Genomic DNA, 17,001 nt, shown 5'->3' on the forward strand with positions numbered 1-17,001 from the left:
TACTCTTTAACGGCGGCTAGGCGACAAACCAGTCGACTTTCTCCTAATGCAAGTCACCATCTGATCGTCAGCTGGATTCTCAATTGACCTTGCGCGCGCCGGAACGGGAGACGCAAGAGATATCAAAAGTGATGAATAGCATGAGCTTATATCCAAGCTTGCTTTCCCCCCGCAAATCTATCATTCAGAACTAGAAGGTTAAATAAAGACCTTCACTGATACGAAAAACCTACAGGAGTCCCTCCCCCCCTCCCCCGTATTATATGAAAAGCTGACAGGTATCCTTTAAGAAGAGGAAGCAGAAGGAAAAGGTAAAGATACAAACTATGACCAACAAATACACATCTATCACCAAGTGAATCTAAAAATCAAGTGAATAAATAATCTGATGAACCGAATAAACTGGTGAATATAATAGAATCAGGGGCATAGAAAGGGAGTGGACTGACTGTTCGGGGGTGGGGGGAAGGGGTGTGGGGGTGCGGGAAGAGACTGGACAAAAATTGTACACCTATGCATGAGGACAGTGCGGGGGTGGGGTGGGGGTAAGGGCAGGGGGGGTGGGAACCGAGTGGAGGGAAGCTATGGGGGGAAAAAAGAGGAACAACTGTAATAATCTAAACAATAAAGATTTAATTTAAAAAAAAAACCTACTTAAGGAGCCCCGTCTTGTATTGTTCAGTGGTTAGAGCGTCAGCTGGTGTACCAAAGTGTCTCGGTTTTGATTCCTGTTTAAGGACATATACCTGGGTTACAGTTTTGATCCTCAGCCCCAGTCTGGGTGCTTCGGGAGGCAACCAGTCAATCAGTGTGTCTCTCTGACATCTATGTTTCTCTATTTTTCTCCTCCACCCTTCTACTCTCTCTCAAAATCAATGGAAAAAATATCCTTGGGTGAGGATTAACAACAACAAAAACAAGAATTTTAAGACTTAAAGAATCAATTTCATACTCATCAAATGGGTGTGAAGAGACCCCCTCATGGTGTTTGGGAAAGGGTGATTAGTTTGGAATTTCCTTGTCATTTTAAGTGTTGGGAAAACATTAAAATAAGTGTGTATTATTTCCTTTTCTCTTTAACTGTGTTTTGCATTTATTTTGAACTATTCTTTCATCATGTAATCAAATAATTAGTGCCCTCCTTAGATTCATAATGTAAATAATCTATAATAATAAGAGCATAATATGCTAATTAGACCGGATGTCCTTCTGGATTTCCTTCCTTCTGGACGAAGCTGTGGCAGGCGGGGACTGAGGCAGAGGCCTGCAGCCATGGTGGCAGCGGCGGGCCAAGCCCCTTATGAATTTCGTGCATCGGGCCTCTAGTTTATAAATAAAGGGTTGTGTAGATATATTTAAAAGGCAGCGTGTTTTATTTATTGGCCTAAACCTCACAGATTATTCCCATGAAGAAATCTGATTACAGTATGAGTTGCTCACAAAGTAGTTGGTCAGTAACTTTCTCTGGCTGAAAATATAAGGTTTGTAGTGTTGTAGTGTACCCCGCGAATCACACAAAGACGCCTCAAGAAGTCGAATTAAGAAGCCACATTTATTTCAAAGCCAGCGACTACTAGGGGGCAAATGCTCTCCAAATCTCATAGTGTATGAGTGAGGGCAGTAGCCATCTTATAAAGGCAAAAACCACATCCTGCTAGACATTGGAATGTGGAATTATCTTACAAAAGCAGTTTTAGAATTGAGTAAAGTTAATAATCTTTAAAGGTTATCTATAGTTTCAGTTCCTGGAGCCACTGAGTCACTGGAAAGTATTCCCAGAGCCACTGAGTTAAGGAAAGCAATTTTGTGGTTCTGGTCCTCAGACACAGGAGAATAGCCTTTGTGATATGGATTGGCAACGTAATGGGGTGATTTACGTGAGTTTCCAGGTCTCAATCTGGAAACTGAGGCAACTACCCTATTGTTTAAGCAAGCAGGTGTACAGAAACCAGAACAGCAGGGTTAAAATTTCAACAGCAGTTTTTACCCGAGATGAATGATACTATGCTTCATTGCTTCAGTAGAAAATAATTATGTTCTTCCCATGTTCAAATAACTGGCCAAGGACTTAAAAGATTGAACGGATTCTTCCTGTGCTCTTTACATTAGAATGAACTCTACATGAAGATTAAATATGTATCTAAAAATGAAACCACAAAAGTACTAGCACAAAATTAAGTTTTTATAATCTTGTGATAAAGAAGGCCTTTTAAAGTATAACAGATTTATTTTATGGAGTTAAAATTTATTTTCTTAGTACTGAAACTAAAATGTAAGGTGTGAGTCTGAGTTCCTTGTCTTATGAAATTGAAGAATGAAGTCACAGACAAAACTAGTTTGAGGAAACAAAGTTTATTGGGAGAAGCCATTCCTGGAAAAGGTGCAGCTGGGGTTCCAGGAGCAGGCCAGTGTCCAGAGCTTCCTTTCCATGTCACAGTCGGGCGTTAAAGCCTATTAGTCCATGTTTAGAATCCCATATGGCCATAAGCCACGTGGGCACAGGGGAGCATGTCTCCTGCCATCAACTCAAGAATCTAGAGAGGGTGATGGTGGTGGTGGTAGTGGTAGTAGTGTACTTTTTTGTGTATAGCTTGTTAGTTCCTGATTGGTTCTTTCAAAGAATTTTGCCTTAGCAACATCCTTGGGATTGGTTTTATACACCTTACTGCCTTGTGATTGGTTATCTGCAAGCTGCCTGCCTTAGTAATATTCATATATTTTAAAGTTCATGCCTCTCGCACGCGTGCTTCCTTCCCCACCCAGATGGGGTGCCTTAGTAACTTTGCCTATTTGGGGTCCCGGTTCTACTCCCTCCTCCCCCCCCCCCTCATGATCCCAGTCCCTATCTATATCTATCTAGCTTTCCTCTGTCTCCTCAGTATAAAAATCATAAAGTCAAAATAGAAAAAAGAATATTTGCAAAACATGATAGCTATGTCCAAAGGTTGCTTTTAAATTAATAGGATGAATGGACACAGTGTTTGTGTAGTGAATTTATGAAAGAAATGCAGCTAGTAAGCATAGAAAAGATACCTCTTTAGCAGAAAACCATTTTAGTTATCTGTTTCTTTTATGTTTCATAGAAAATTTCACTTTGAACACAATAATTTTTAAAACATTTTATATGTATATTTAATTTTTTTTTTATTGCTGACGGTATTACAGATGTCCCCAAATCTTCCCCCCCTTTACCTCCCTCCTCCTAGCCTGCCCCACCCAAGGCCTTCACTCCTAGAAGTGGGATCAGTGGGTAAAATGGTAGTTCGATTTTTAATTTTTTGAGTAAATTCCATACTGTTCCCTCCCTCCCTCCCTCCCTCCCTCCCTCCCTCCCTCCCTCCCTCCCTTTCTTCCTTCCTTCCTTCCTGGGTATCTTTTTAAAAAATTTATCTTTATTGTTGAAAGTATTACATATACCCCCTCCCCCCAATTGACCCTCTCCACCCAGCACCCCCACCCCCTTCCCACACACACATGGCTTTCACCACACTATTTTCTGTGTCAGTGGGTAATGCATATATGCTTGTAAGTTCTTTGGTTAATCTCTTCCCGCCCTGCCCCTCTTCTTTCTTAGATTCCTCAGTCTGTTCCATGTTTCCATGTCTCTGGATCTATTTTGTTTGTCAGTTTATTTTGTTCATTAGATTTCACATATGAGTGAGATCATGTGATATTTGTATTTTCTCTGACTGGCTTATTTTACTTAGCAGAATGGTCTCCAGGTTCATCTATGCTGTTGCAAAGGGTAAGAGATTCCTTACTTTTGGAATGGCAACCTTTTGGTGTACAGACAATGCTCCAACCAACTGAGCCACTGGCCAAGGAGGGATTGTTTTTTTTTTAGTTTCACTTTCTGATAATTCATTATCCTATACTAGAGGCCCGATGCATGAAAATCGTGCACGAGTAGGCCTTCGCAGCCCCAGCTGCCTCAGCCCTTGCAGCTAGCCCTAGCCTCCTTGGCCCTCGCAGCCAGCCTGTTGCTTTGGCCCTTGCAGCCCCGGCTTTGTCCAGAAGGTCATCCAGACAGTCGTTCCACTGTTTGGCCGTTCGATTTGCATATTACATTTTTATTATTATCTATATTAATAAAAGGGTAATATGCTAATTAGACCGGGTCGATCGGCCATCTTCCAGATGTCCAACTTCCTTCCGGACAAAGTCATAGTGGTGGGGGCAGGGGCCATGCTGCGGCTCTGCCTCCCCCAGCAGGACTCCCAACATCCCAGCCCCCAACTCAATGGAGATCAGGCCGGCAGGGGGTTAGGGGCAATCAGGCTGGCAGTTGGGGGCAAGATCAGGCCGGCAGGGGAGGGCCATTGGGGGCGAGATCAGGCTGGCAGGGGAGGGCAGTTGGGGGTGAGATCAGGCCTGCAAGGGAGGGCAGTTAGGGGCGATTAGGCAGGCAGGCAGAGGGAGTTAGGGGCGATTAGGCAAGCAGGCAGGTGAGCGGTTAGGAGCCAGGGGTCCCAAATTGTGAGAGGGATGTCCAACTAGCAGTTGGACATCCCCCAAGGGGTCCCCGATTGGAGAGGGTGCAGGCTGGGCTGAGGGAACCTCCCCCCCGTGCACAAATTTCATGTGCCAGGCCACTAGTAGACAATAAAAGGCCAGTGAAATAAACAGTGGAATGACCAGAGACAGGGCGATGAGGCAGGCACACGAGTGGTTAGGGACGATGACACAGGCAGGTAGAGGTGGTTAGGGGTGATCAGGCAGGCAGGCAGAGGCGGTTCGGGGCAATGAGATAGGCAGGCAGGCAAATAGGGGCGATGAGGCAGGCAGGCAAGTGGTTAGGGGCGATCAGGGAGGCATGCAGGCAGAGTGGTTAGGGGTGATCAGGCAGGCAGGCGAGTGGTTAGGAGCCGTTGGTCCCGGATCCCTGCGGATTGGGCCTAAACTGGCAGTCGGACATCCCCCGAAAGGCCCAATTGTGAGAGGGTGTAGGCCTGGCTGAGGGACATCCACCCCGCCCCCCCCCCCATGCACAAATTTTGTGCACTGGGCCTCTAATTGGTGTATAAAAATGCAACTTATTTCTGAATATTTATTTTGAATCCTGCTACTTTATGGAATTCATTTTATCAGTTCTAGTAGTTTTTTGTGTGGAATCTTTAGGTTTCTCTATATACAGTATCATGTCATCTGCAAATAATGACAGTTTTATCTCTTCCCTTTCTAATTTGAATGCCTTTTATTTCTTCTTTTTGTCTGATTGCTATGACTAGGTCTTTCATTACTGTGTTGAGAGGGGTGAGAGTGGCTATCCCTGTCTTATTCCTGATTGCAAGGGAAATGCTTTTCAGCTTTTCCCCATTGAGTATGATGTTGGCTGTGGATTTGTCATATATGGCCTTTATTATGTTGAGATATGGTCTCTCTATTTCCACTTTGCTGAGAGTTTTTATCATATATGATCTCACACATATGTGGAATCTAATGAACACATAAACTGATGAACAAAAATAGACCCAGTAACATAGAAACATCAAAATCCCAGAGGGAAGGCAGGGGAGGGTGGCGGGCAGGCGGGCGGGCGGGGGGGGGGTGTTGGAGGGGGGAAGAGATCAACCAGTGAACTCATATGCATATATGTATAACCCATAGACAGAGTGAATGGGGTGGTGAAGGCCAGGGTGGGGAGGGAGGGAGGGAGGGTAGAGGGCAATGGGGGGAAAAGGGGGACATATGTAATACTTTCAACAATAAAGATAAAAAAATAATAAATGGGTGCTGGATTTTGTCAAATGCTTTTTCTGCATCTATTGATGTTATGATATGGTTTTTTATCTTTCACCTTGTTGAATTTACAGATGTCGAACCATCTTGGCATCCCAGAAATAAGTCCCCCTTGATCATGGTATATGATCTTTTTCATGTATTGCTGAATTTGGTTTGCTAGTATTTTGGTGAGGATTTTGAACCTGTGTTCATCAGAGATATTGGCCTATAATTTTCTTTTTTTGTAGTGTTCTTATCTGGTTTTGGAATCAGGATAATGCTGGCCTTGTAAAATGAGTTTGGGAATCTTTCCTCCTCTTGTATTTTTTTGTAATAATTTGAGAAGGATAGGGGTTAGTCCTTTGAATGTTTGCTAAACTCATCTATGAAACTATTTGGTCCCGGACTTTTGTTTCTTAGTAATTTTTGATCAATGCTTCAATTTTAATTAGTTTTAATCACTCCATTCAGATTTTTCTGTTACTCTTGATTCAGTGTTGGAAGATTGTATATTTCTAGGAATTTACCCACTTCTTTTAGATTGTCCAATCTATTGGCATATAGTTGTTTGTGATATTTTCATATAATTTTTTTGTATTTCTAACTTTATTTATTTGGGTACACTCTCTTATCTTGATAAGTCTGGTTAAAGGTTTATTGATCTTGTTTATCTTTTCAAAAAAACAGCTGTTGGTTTCATTGATTTATTTACTTATTGTAATTTTTAGACTGTATTTTCATTTGTCTCAAGGTATCTTTTGATTTCTTCCTTTATCTTGTTAATTATTCATTGTTAGGTAACATCTTATTTAGTCTTCATGTTTTTGTGTGTTTTTCAGTTTTTTTCTTGTAATTGATTTCTAGGTTCAAAAACCATTATGGTCAGAGAAGATGCTTGATATGATTTCAGTCTTCTTAAATTTATTAAACTTGTTTTGTGTCCTAACATGTGGTCTATTTTAGAAAATGTTCCATGTGTACTTGAAAAGAATGTATATTCTGCTGCTTAGGGGTGAAATGCTCTGAAGATATCAATTAAATCCATCGGTCTATTGTGTTCTTTCAGGCCACTGTTTCCTAGTTGATTTTCTGTCTGGAAGATCTATCATTGATGTCAGTGGGATGTTAAAGTCCCCTACTATGACCGTATTACTGTCAGTCTCTCTTTATGTCCATCAGTATTTGCTTTACATATTTAAGTGCTCCTAGGTTGGGTGCATAAATGTTTACAAGGGTTATATTCTCTTGTTGGATTGATCCCTTTATCATTATTTAATTACTTTCTTATTATAGCCTTTGTATTAAAATCTAATTTGTCTGTTATAAGTGTTGCTACCCCAGTTTTTTTTTCATTTCCATTTGCCTGAAATATATTTTTCCACCCCTTTCAGACTGTGTGTATCTTTTCATTCTGAGGTGTTTCTTGTAGACAGCATATATATGCATCTTATTTTTTTAATCTATTTAGCAACCCTGTGTCTTTTGATTGGAGCATTTAATTCATTTGCATTTAAAGTGATTATTGATAGGTATGTATTTATTGCCATTGTTTATATAACTATGTTCCTCTTTTTTCCCCCCTTCTTAACGAAGTCTCTTTAACATTTCTTATAATACTTGTTTGTTGGTGATGAACTCCTTTAGCTTTTTCTTGTCTGGGAAGGTCTTTATTTCTCTTCCAATTTTAAATGATATCCTTGCTGGGTAGAGTAGTCTTAGTTGTAGGTTCTTGCTTTGCATCACTTTGAATATTTGATGCCAGTTGGTCCCTTCTGGCTTGAAAATGTTTTTTGTTGAGAATTCAGCTGACAGTCATATGGGAGCTCTTTTTGTAGCTCCCATAATTAACTGTCTTTTCTTGCTCCTTTTAAGGTTCTCTTTTTATCTTTAACCTTTGCCATTTTAATTATGATGTGTCTTGGTGTGGGCCTTTTTGGGTTCATTTTGTTTGTAACTCGCTGCGCTTCCTGGACTTGTCTTTTTTCCTTCACAAGTTTAGGAAAGTTTCAGTCATTATTTCTTCAAGTAGGTGCTCAATTCCTTGCTCTCTCTTTTCTGGTACCCTTAATACTTACCTTATTTAAATTTCATTTTTCTTTTTGCTGTTCTGCATGGTTGTTTTCTGCTACTTTGTCTTTCAAATTTCCAATTCACTACTCTGTGTCATCCCACCTCTTCTTGATTTTTTTCTCACGTATTCTTCATTAAGATATTGTAGTCTTTATTTAGGACTTGTTAATTTTTATGGCTTCTATTCCTTTTTTATTTTAAATATCTTTTTAAGTTCTCACTGAGTTCATATATTCTTCGCCTATGTTCATTCGAGCATCCTTATAACCATTGTTTTGAACTCTATCTGGTAGATTGCTTGCCTATTTCATTTAGTTCTTTTTCTGGGGATTTCTCTTATTTTTTTATTTTTCATTTGGAACGTGCTTTTTGTCTCTCCGTTTTAGCTGCCTCTCTCGATTTGTTTTGTACATTAGGTAGATCTACTCTGCCTCCCAGTGTTAGTATGGTGGCCTTTTGTAGTAGGTGTCCTGTGGGGCTTAGTGGTGCAATCAAGCAAGGTGCTACAGGAATGTTCCTTGTTGAAATCTCCCATTGTAATTTAGTCTTGATTGCTGTTGGCCCATCTGTCAGTGGGGTGGGCCCTCAGACTGACTGACTGTGGGGATTGACCCTGACCAGCTTCTGAGCGAGGGCTGATCCCACGAAGTGGATTTGTCCCCAGCAGTGCCTGGTATGTGCTGAGATCTTTGGGTGTGCTGCTTGTGGAGCTAATTGTTCCATGCTCTGCTGTGGTGTGAAGTCCGCCACCGGGTGTGTTGTTCTGGGGCCTCTTGGGAGGGACTCTGGGGCAGGTCAGTGCCAAGCACTGTCTGTGACTGGCCCTGGGCCACCTGTTTGGAGCTATAAAGCAATCTGTAGTTTATGGCTGCTTCTGTTGGCCGTCAGGATGCATGGGAGGGGCCAAGCTGTACATCAAAGTTTTCTTCCATCAGTGCAGAGCCCAGGGGTTGGTCTCCAAAAGACCCAAGGCACCCTGAGATCTGCATCCACCTGCTCGCTGCCTATTAGGCTCTGTCACTTAAAGAGTGTCTGGGTGGTACACGAGTTGTATGAGGTAGTTTTTCAGTGCATCACCAGGTAGGAGTGAGTGGTGTTCGCCAGATTGATACAGATTCAACCTCAACACTGGTGCTGGTTTTGAGGCCACTCAGTAAAAGTCTCAGGATACCAGGCCAGCTTGCCACCCTTTGTGGAGGGCAGCAGAGTTCATCAGGCTAAAACCACCAAGATTTGGCCATGTGCAGGGAGGGCTTTGCATAGGAAAGGTGGCGTCCATCAAAAGTGCGAGGGAAAAATGGCCCCCACTTTAAAGCCACACAACTCAGTCTCTCCTCCAGTCTACCTAGACTTCTTCAGGAGTCTTTCAAGAAAGTCTTCACTACAGGCCACACATCCAGCTGACTTTTCTGCAGGGCATGAGCCTGGCAGTGCAGGATGACTGCGAGTTGGGAGGATGGGACTAGTGCATTTCTTCAGGCTGATGTGGTATGGAGGGGAGTGGTTACCCTGAAATATGGCATCTGTGGGTGATATAGGGAGGGACTCATTACACGGACCCTGGCGGCTGTCCCTTCAGCTCTCTCTCTCTCAAGCCACACAACCCAGTCTCTCCTTTACAGGACTCTACTCTGCTCCGATCCACCCTCCCTCTGCTGGAGCCTAGGGTGAGTGGCCGCAAATAAGATTTTGTGCCTCGGCCCTTTAAGAGGATGGTTGGGTTTCTAGCAGATTCTTGTTTCTCCTTGGTAGGCAGAATCCCTGCTGATTTTTACAGCCAGATGTTATGTGGCCTCCTCTTCGCAGCTCTGGTGCTCTGGGCTGGGGAGCCTGGCATGAGTTTAAGACCACATGCTCCTCATGGGCACCTTTGCAGCTGAGATGGCCAGCCCTTTTTGCATCTCTGCCCTTCCTACCAGTCTCAGTGTGGGTTCTTCTGTAAATCCTTGGTAATAAGACTTCTTTTCAGCTAGTCTTCAGATGGTTATTCAGGGTGATTGTTCTTAAGTTTAGTTGTAATTACAGTTTGGGTATGGGAAGAGATGAGTATAATGTCCACCTCCTCCATGACTATCTTGGATCATTCTTCTAATGTTCTTCTAAATGGGTCAAATTTTGATTTCCTAGTAAAAGATAATATTTATTTATTAGATATTCATAGTAAAATGACTTTATTTATGTATCATACCCTCAGAACTTAACTATTTGTAAATAATTTTTGGACACAATATATTTTATTACTGAAATAGTAGAAGAAAGTTTTTCATAACTTTGTTCCTTTTTTTTTTATTATTTTTGTAGGATCCAGCATTCGAACATTCACTCCATTTTATTTTCTGGTGGAGCCAACGGATACACTCTCAACTAGAGGCTCTTCTGTTGTATTAAATTGTTCAGCATATTCTCAGCCTTCTCCAAAAATTGAATGGAAAAAAGATGGAACATTTTTAAATTTAGTATCAGATGATCGACGCCAGCTTCTCCCAGATGGGTCTTTATTTATCAGCAATGTGGTGCATTCCAAACACAATAAACCTGATGAAGGTTATTATCAGTGTGTGGCCACTGTTGAGAGTCTTGGAACTATTGTCAGCAGAACAGCCAAGCTCACAGTAGCAGGTAAGTTTTGTTAAATGATTCATTGGTATTTTCAAAGTTTTATAAAGGGTAAATCTTGATAAAAGCATTATTATCCTAGACTTTTAATTTAACTGGTAACAGCAGATACACTCTTTAAATATTTAACAAGTATCAATTGATTACTCATTATCTAGGACTTGCTCAGTGCTGTGGGGAATAAACTTTAGCACTTCCCACTTTCTGATGATTTACATGGCTTAAGGTTGCTATCAGAAGTACTGAGCCAGTTCTTTTTGTTTTCTTTTCTTTTTAACTTAGAAATGACAGAGGAAGTTGTATAGAAAAATTGAGTCACTTTAGTTGCTAACTTTTATCCTACCCTGCATTACCATTTAGTATGGCTTTGGAAAACTTGAAGTATAGCCAGATTCTTGGTTCCTTTGTGCCTTAACCAAGAAAACAACATTTAATTGGAAAATTCATTTTAAAAGCTGTAGGCTATATATATATTAAGGTGAAGAGCAGAAAGTTTTAAGGAGAGAAATATTCACTTTCTTGTAGCACATACTTTTTTTTTTTAATCTTTATTGTTGAAAGTATTACATATGTCCCCCTCTCCCTTCCCCCCACAATGACCCCCTCTTCTAGCCTGCCCCCGCCCCCTACTTCAGGCCTTTACTACCCTATTGTCTGTTTCCATGGGTTATACTTACATGCATACAAGTTCTTTGGTTGATCTCTTCCCACCCATGCATCCACCCCGCCTTCCCTCTGCAATTCGACAGTCTGGTCCATGATAGACCATCTTTTTTGAAGAATGATGGAAAGTTTAAAAAAAATTAAGGATCTAGGAGAGTAAGATGTGGTTCCTACATAAGTCATATCTGTCTTGTATTAGAGACTGGCATTCCTCAGATCTAGATTTCTTCACTTGAATACCAGGTGAAGTAGTTAGTTTTGGTTAAGTTTCACATTGTTCAAAAATTGTATTATGATTAAGACTTAATATTTATACTCACTTGGTGAAATGCTAACATGTGAAAAAAGAATATGACTGAGACTGTAGTTTCCCATATCATTCCCATTGCAGGTCATGGCTCCCTGTTTGTGCTCACTCCAGGTTGTATTTGCTCATTTATTCAGAGTATGATGACTCTTTTCCTCTTTGGAGCCCAATACTCAAAGTTGTATTGGGTGCCATAGAAGGCTATTGTAGTTACTCCATAATTATGGATTGAGTATGGAAAAAATAAAGTCAGCCCTCTTGACAATCTGCCTTTTCTTATTTTTAAAATCTCTTTGCTAGCCATTCTCCAACATGTTGATAAATAAGTTAGCATCATGACTGCCCCTACAATGTCATTTAGGTCACCTCTTGTTTATCATTTATGTTTTTAAAGTGGGTTTTAGTCATGACTACTTCCTCTCAGCTGTACCTCACATCCCATCACCAAATCCAGTGAATTCTGCTTCCTAATTTCTCTACTTGATTCACATTCTCCTTTCTAAGGCTACTCACCACAGCCGTGTAACTGTCTGCCAACTTATCCTTCTCTTCTTCCAATCCATCTCCACAATGTTTCTCATACCTTAGTGACTCTCTAGTAACATGAGGTTAATGTCTAGACTTCTTGAGTCCTTTCATGAGCTGGATTCTACTTCTTTAGCTTGATTTCTTTTTAAAAAAATATTTTTATTGATTTCAGAGAGAAAGGGAGGAGAGAAACATCAATGATGAGAGAGAATCATTGATTGGCTGCTTCCTGCATGCCCCACACTGGGGATTGAGCCCACAACCCGGGCATGTGCCCTTGACCCTGCAGTCCACAAGCTGACGCTCTATCCAGTGAGCCAAACCAGCCAGGGTCAGTTTCATTTCTCACCACTTCATCCTGCTCCCTGCCTCCAGCACCACCATCACTACATTTTAAGCTGTGGCAGTACTGAATGTTTTCAGTTCCCTTTCCTTCTCTGCCTCTGACTTTTGCTCATGGCTTCCCCATTGCCTATTAATCCTGTCCTCCACCTTTTCCTCTCTTCTCTGCTAGTTTTGTTCATTCTTCCTCTTAACTTTCATATCTTAGAGGAAATGTGTTTTTTTAACCTAATATTTAAGTAGCAGGCAGTGTTAATACAAGATGATAAAAATGTTGGCTGCAAGATTCTATAGGAGAGTTGTTTAACCTGCTCTTGGCCTGAGTATCAGGAGGAAATAATGTCTAAACTAAGAAATGAATAGAAGTTCTTTTTTAATAGTTACATCATATTCACTTATAGATATATTGTGAATTATCTAAAGATCCCCTTTTTGATGAATGGTCATATGGATATCAATGGTTATCTCAATTGATCTTACCAGGAAAAAAAAAAAAGGCAGAAACTTATACCTTTCTGGTCCTTTCTTTCCTTTCTGGTCCAGGATTTCACGTTTTACTTAGTAATTGTCTTTTTAGACTATTTCAGTTTCAAACTATTATTCTTTTTCCTTGTCTCATTGTTTGTCTTATGATGTTATAGGCAGTACTATAATGAACAACTTTGTAAATCTTTATTTTTATAGAAAAGATTACTAGGCTTAGTAATTTTACTAATTGCTGGATCACAGGGTATACTTCGTGTGTGTGTGTGATTTTAAAAATTAGCACTGGATTGTCTCACGGTTCCTCAAAATGTTAACCAACCATATGACTGAGAAATTTCGTTAGGTACCTAATAACCAAGAGAAAAGAAAAAGATATGTTCACACAACAATTTGTACATGAATGTTTATAGCAGCATTGTTCATAATAGCCAAAAAGTGAAACAGTGTACATGAATATCAAGTGAAGGATGGATAAACAAATGTGGTGTATTCATATGTGGAATATTATTTGGCAACTAGAGGCCCGGTGCATGAATTCGTGCACCAGCGGGGTCCCTCAGCCTGGCCTGCAGGATTGGGCTGAAACTGGCTCTCTGATATCCCCTGAGGGGTCCCGGAGTGTGAGAGGGTGCAGGCCAGGCTGAGGGACCCCACTGGTGCATGATCAGGGATGCGGGAGGTTGGCCAGCCGGGGAGGGACCGTGGGAGGGCTCCAGGGCATGTCCATCCCGTCTCGCTCAGTCCCGATCAGCCAGACCCCAGCAGCAAGCTAACCTACCGGTTGACTGTCTGCCCCCCGGTGGTCAGTGCAAATCATACCAACTGGTCGACCAGTTGACTGTCTTCCCCCTGGTGGTCAGTGCACGTCATAGCGAGTGGTTGAGCGGCCTTAGCATATCATTAGCATATTACACTTTGGTTGAATGGACAACTGGACACTTAGCATATTAGGCTTTTATTATCTACTAGTGTCCCAGTGCATGAAATTCGTGCACGGGAGGGGGTGTCCCTCAGCCCGGCCTGCACCCTCTCCAATCTGGGACCCCTCGGGGATTGGGCCTAAACTGGCAGTCGGACATCCCTCTCATAATCTGGGACTGCTGGCTCCTAACCGCTCACCTGCCTGCCTGCCTGCCTGATCGCCCCTAACCACACTGCTGCCGGCTTGATCAACCCCAACTGCCCCCCCTTCCAGCCTGATCACCTCTAACTGCCCGCCCCTGCTGGACTGCTCCCCCCCAACTGTCCCCACCCCGCCGGCATGCTCGTCCCCAACTGCTCCCCCAGCCGGCCTGCTCGCCCCCAACTGTTCTCCCCCCCCCCACCGGCCTGCTTGCTCCCAACTGCCCTCCCCTGCTGGCCTGATCACCCCTAACCGCCTCTGCCTCGGCCCCACCACCATGGCTTTGTCCAGAAGGATGACCGGAAGGTCTCCCAATCTAATTAGCTTATTACCCTCTTATTAGTATAGATAATAATAAAAGGGTAATAAGCTAATTAGACCAGAAGTCACTCCGGACGTCCTTCTGGATGAAGCAGGGGCCGGAGAGAAGCCTGGGTCCCAGGTGCCTGCTGGCAGCCGGAGCAAAGCCCAGGTCCGGGGTGCCTGATGGTGGCTGGAGGGAAGCCCGGGTCCTGGGTGCCAGATGGAAGCTGGTGCCAGCAGCTGGGGGAAGGAAGGCTTACTCTTGCACAAATTTTGTACGTCGGGCCTCGAGTATAGGATAAGAAGAATGAAGTTCTGATATATACTGCAATGTGGATGTCTTAAAAACATTATACTGACTTAAAGAAGCCAGTTACAAAAGACCACATATTGTATGACTTGATATATATGAAACCCAGAATAGGTAAATATATAGAGAGCCAAAAGATTGTTGGTTTTCTAGGGCTGAGGATGAGGGGATAAGGATATAGGTGGGTATGGGGAATGATGCAAGTGAGGACAAGGTTTTTTGGGGGGATGATAAAATGTTCTAAAATTATAGTGATGGTTGCAGAACTCTGTGTATATACTAAAACCATTGTATTGTGTATTTTAAATGGTAAACTTTATGCTATATTAATTGTATCTCGGTAAAACTTATAAAAAAAGATATTGCCAAATTGCCATTCTAAAAGACTATTGGTTAGAGTTCTTTGGTTGCAAGCAATAGGAACTGATTGTGGCCAGTCAATCAAGATGAGGAATTTTTGAAAGAATACTAAGTAGACAGCTGATAGAATTAAATATGAACGGTCCTTTTCTCTGGGCTGTCTCATTTCTCCACAGCAGAAAATTTTTTGTTTTACTGCTTGGGCAGTACCATGGCTATGAGTATTTTGAGCTCAAAGGTGGGGAACTGTGTGTTCTAAATACAGACATTGTTAATTCCTTCTTGGCAGCTCCATTCCCACTCTCTCTCTTTTCTTCTGCAATTTTTCCAAAGCAGCAGGACAAAGTGGCCTCCTGCTTGTGCGCACGAGAAGCTGCAGCATTTTCTGCCTCATTGTCAGTTACTAGTTACTCCATCTGCTTTCTTTATTCAGAAACTTTTAGAAATTTGTCTGTGGACTCCCCATATGTAGTTGTAGTTTTATGTTTTTAAAACTTATTCATTTTCATGAGACCTAAGGAGGAAGAATATTTTGACTTTAGAAAAAATAGAACTAGCTCTTGGTTTCATTCTAAATTACTTTTCCCCCTTTTGTTAGTTTCTGTGTTTACTTTTATTTCCTTCTAATTTTCTGATTTCTGAGAAGTGGATATTTTGTTAATTTTACCTTTATTTCTTTTCTTCAAAATCCCCTTGAAACAAAAAATAAAAATTTGTGACACAGCCGGACAACCTGCATATGTGTGTCATTTACATAAGGACTGATTAACCATCATAAAACTAGAAGATTTGTAGTTGTTTCTCATAATTTGTTAGTCCTTAAAGAAACATTTTATTGTATTCCGAGCATGTACAATAATATTGTATTCAATATTGTATTTACAATATTGTATTCTGAGCATATTGGTTAGAGTTCATATATACAAACATTTATTGTATTGTTTGTTTCATATATATCAAGTCATTTTATTGTATTGCAAGCATATTCAATAATATCACTTTTTAGATATTATTGTTAGTAATAGTACCTATATTTATTGAGTATTTATGTGCTAGGCAGTATTCACTATATGAATTATTTAAGTATTTAATTAGTTAAGTGTTTAACCTTTATAACGTTATGAGGGCTGTTACTGTTCTGATTTTACTAATGAAGAAACTGAGGCTTAGTGGTTAGGTAACTTGCCAACATCACACAGTTACAAATGAAGTTGTGCAGTTGGGATTCAGTGCAGATTGTGACTCCGGTACTCATCCTCTCAACCACTTTGTTCTGTGGCCAATATAGCAGCGGTCACCAACCTTTCGGACCTCACAGACCACCAGTGGTCCACGGACCACCGGTTGGCGACCGCTGCTATATAGAGTATTTATGACTGCATTTTTTTTGGTTAATATTTGATTTCGAAGTAATTTCAAACCTATGGAATCATTGCAAGAATGAAACAAGAAATCCAATTTTAATCTTCACCATTATTAACATTTTACCACATCTGCCTTATCACATCACCCCCAATATGCACATACCAAAGCACATTTTTTTTCTGAATGTTTTTCTGAACTATTAAGAGTAAATTCCAGGAAAAAACCAAGATGGCAGCATAGGTAAACACCGGAGATTGCTGTTTAGCACAACCACTTCAAGAATACAACTAAAAGATGGAAGGGACATCATCCAGAACCACAGGAAGGCTGGATGAGTGGAAATTCTACAACTAGAAGGAACGAGAAAAGCATACCGAGACTCGGAGGAGGTGCGGTGCGGAAGTGAAGTACAGAGGTATGGAGGCGCACGCGGAGAGGGCTGGCGGCTGAGGACACGGTTGTCATTTTCAATCGGTAGGGAGTCTCAAGCTCTGAGCTCCAGTTCCGGGCGAGTCTCTGGGGACCGAGACTCATACAGGAGAAACTGGACTGTCTGGCATCGGTTGGAACTCAAGGGCAGCTTTCTCTTGGAGGTGCTTGCAGCGATTGCCGGGACACTGAGAAGCGGGGCCTGTGAGGGCAGCCATAGCTGCTTGCTCCGCCCTGTTGATCCCTGGGACCCCGCCCCGCCCAAGCCGTGCACGGAGGCTTTTGCATATGAAAGGCCTACCCCTTTGCAATCTGAAAACTACCTAACAAACTGCAGCGTGGCCCAAGGCCCCACGGCAACTCGCATTGCTTCACAGC

The 17,001-nt window shown here is 41.8% G+C and overlaps 1 protein-coding gene across 1 annotated transcript in view; it reads left to right on the forward strand.

Moving 5' to 3' along the window:
- The first annotated feature begins 3,711 nt into the window (after positions 1-3,711).
- The window catches only part of NEO1 (neogenin 1), a 214,842-nt gene continuing 201,552 nt past the window's right edge, over positions 3,712-17,001 (forward strand). The window contains exons 1-2 of the mRNA XM_023753169.1: positions 3,712-3,745; positions 10,093-10,410. Coding sequence (XP_023608937.1) covers positions 3,712-3,745; positions 10,093-10,410 — 352 coding nt within the window. The remainder of the gene's footprint in view (positions 3,746-10,092; positions 10,411-17,001) is intronic.

Source organism: Myotis lucifugus, unplaced genomic scaffold (assembly GCF_000147115.1).
Source record: "Myotis lucifugus unplaced genomic scaffold, Myoluc2.0 scaffold_41, whole genome shotgun sequence".
In the NCBI taxonomy this organism is placed as follows: domain Eukaryota; kingdom Metazoa; phylum Chordata; class Mammalia; order Chiroptera; family Vespertilionidae; genus Myotis; species Myotis lucifugus.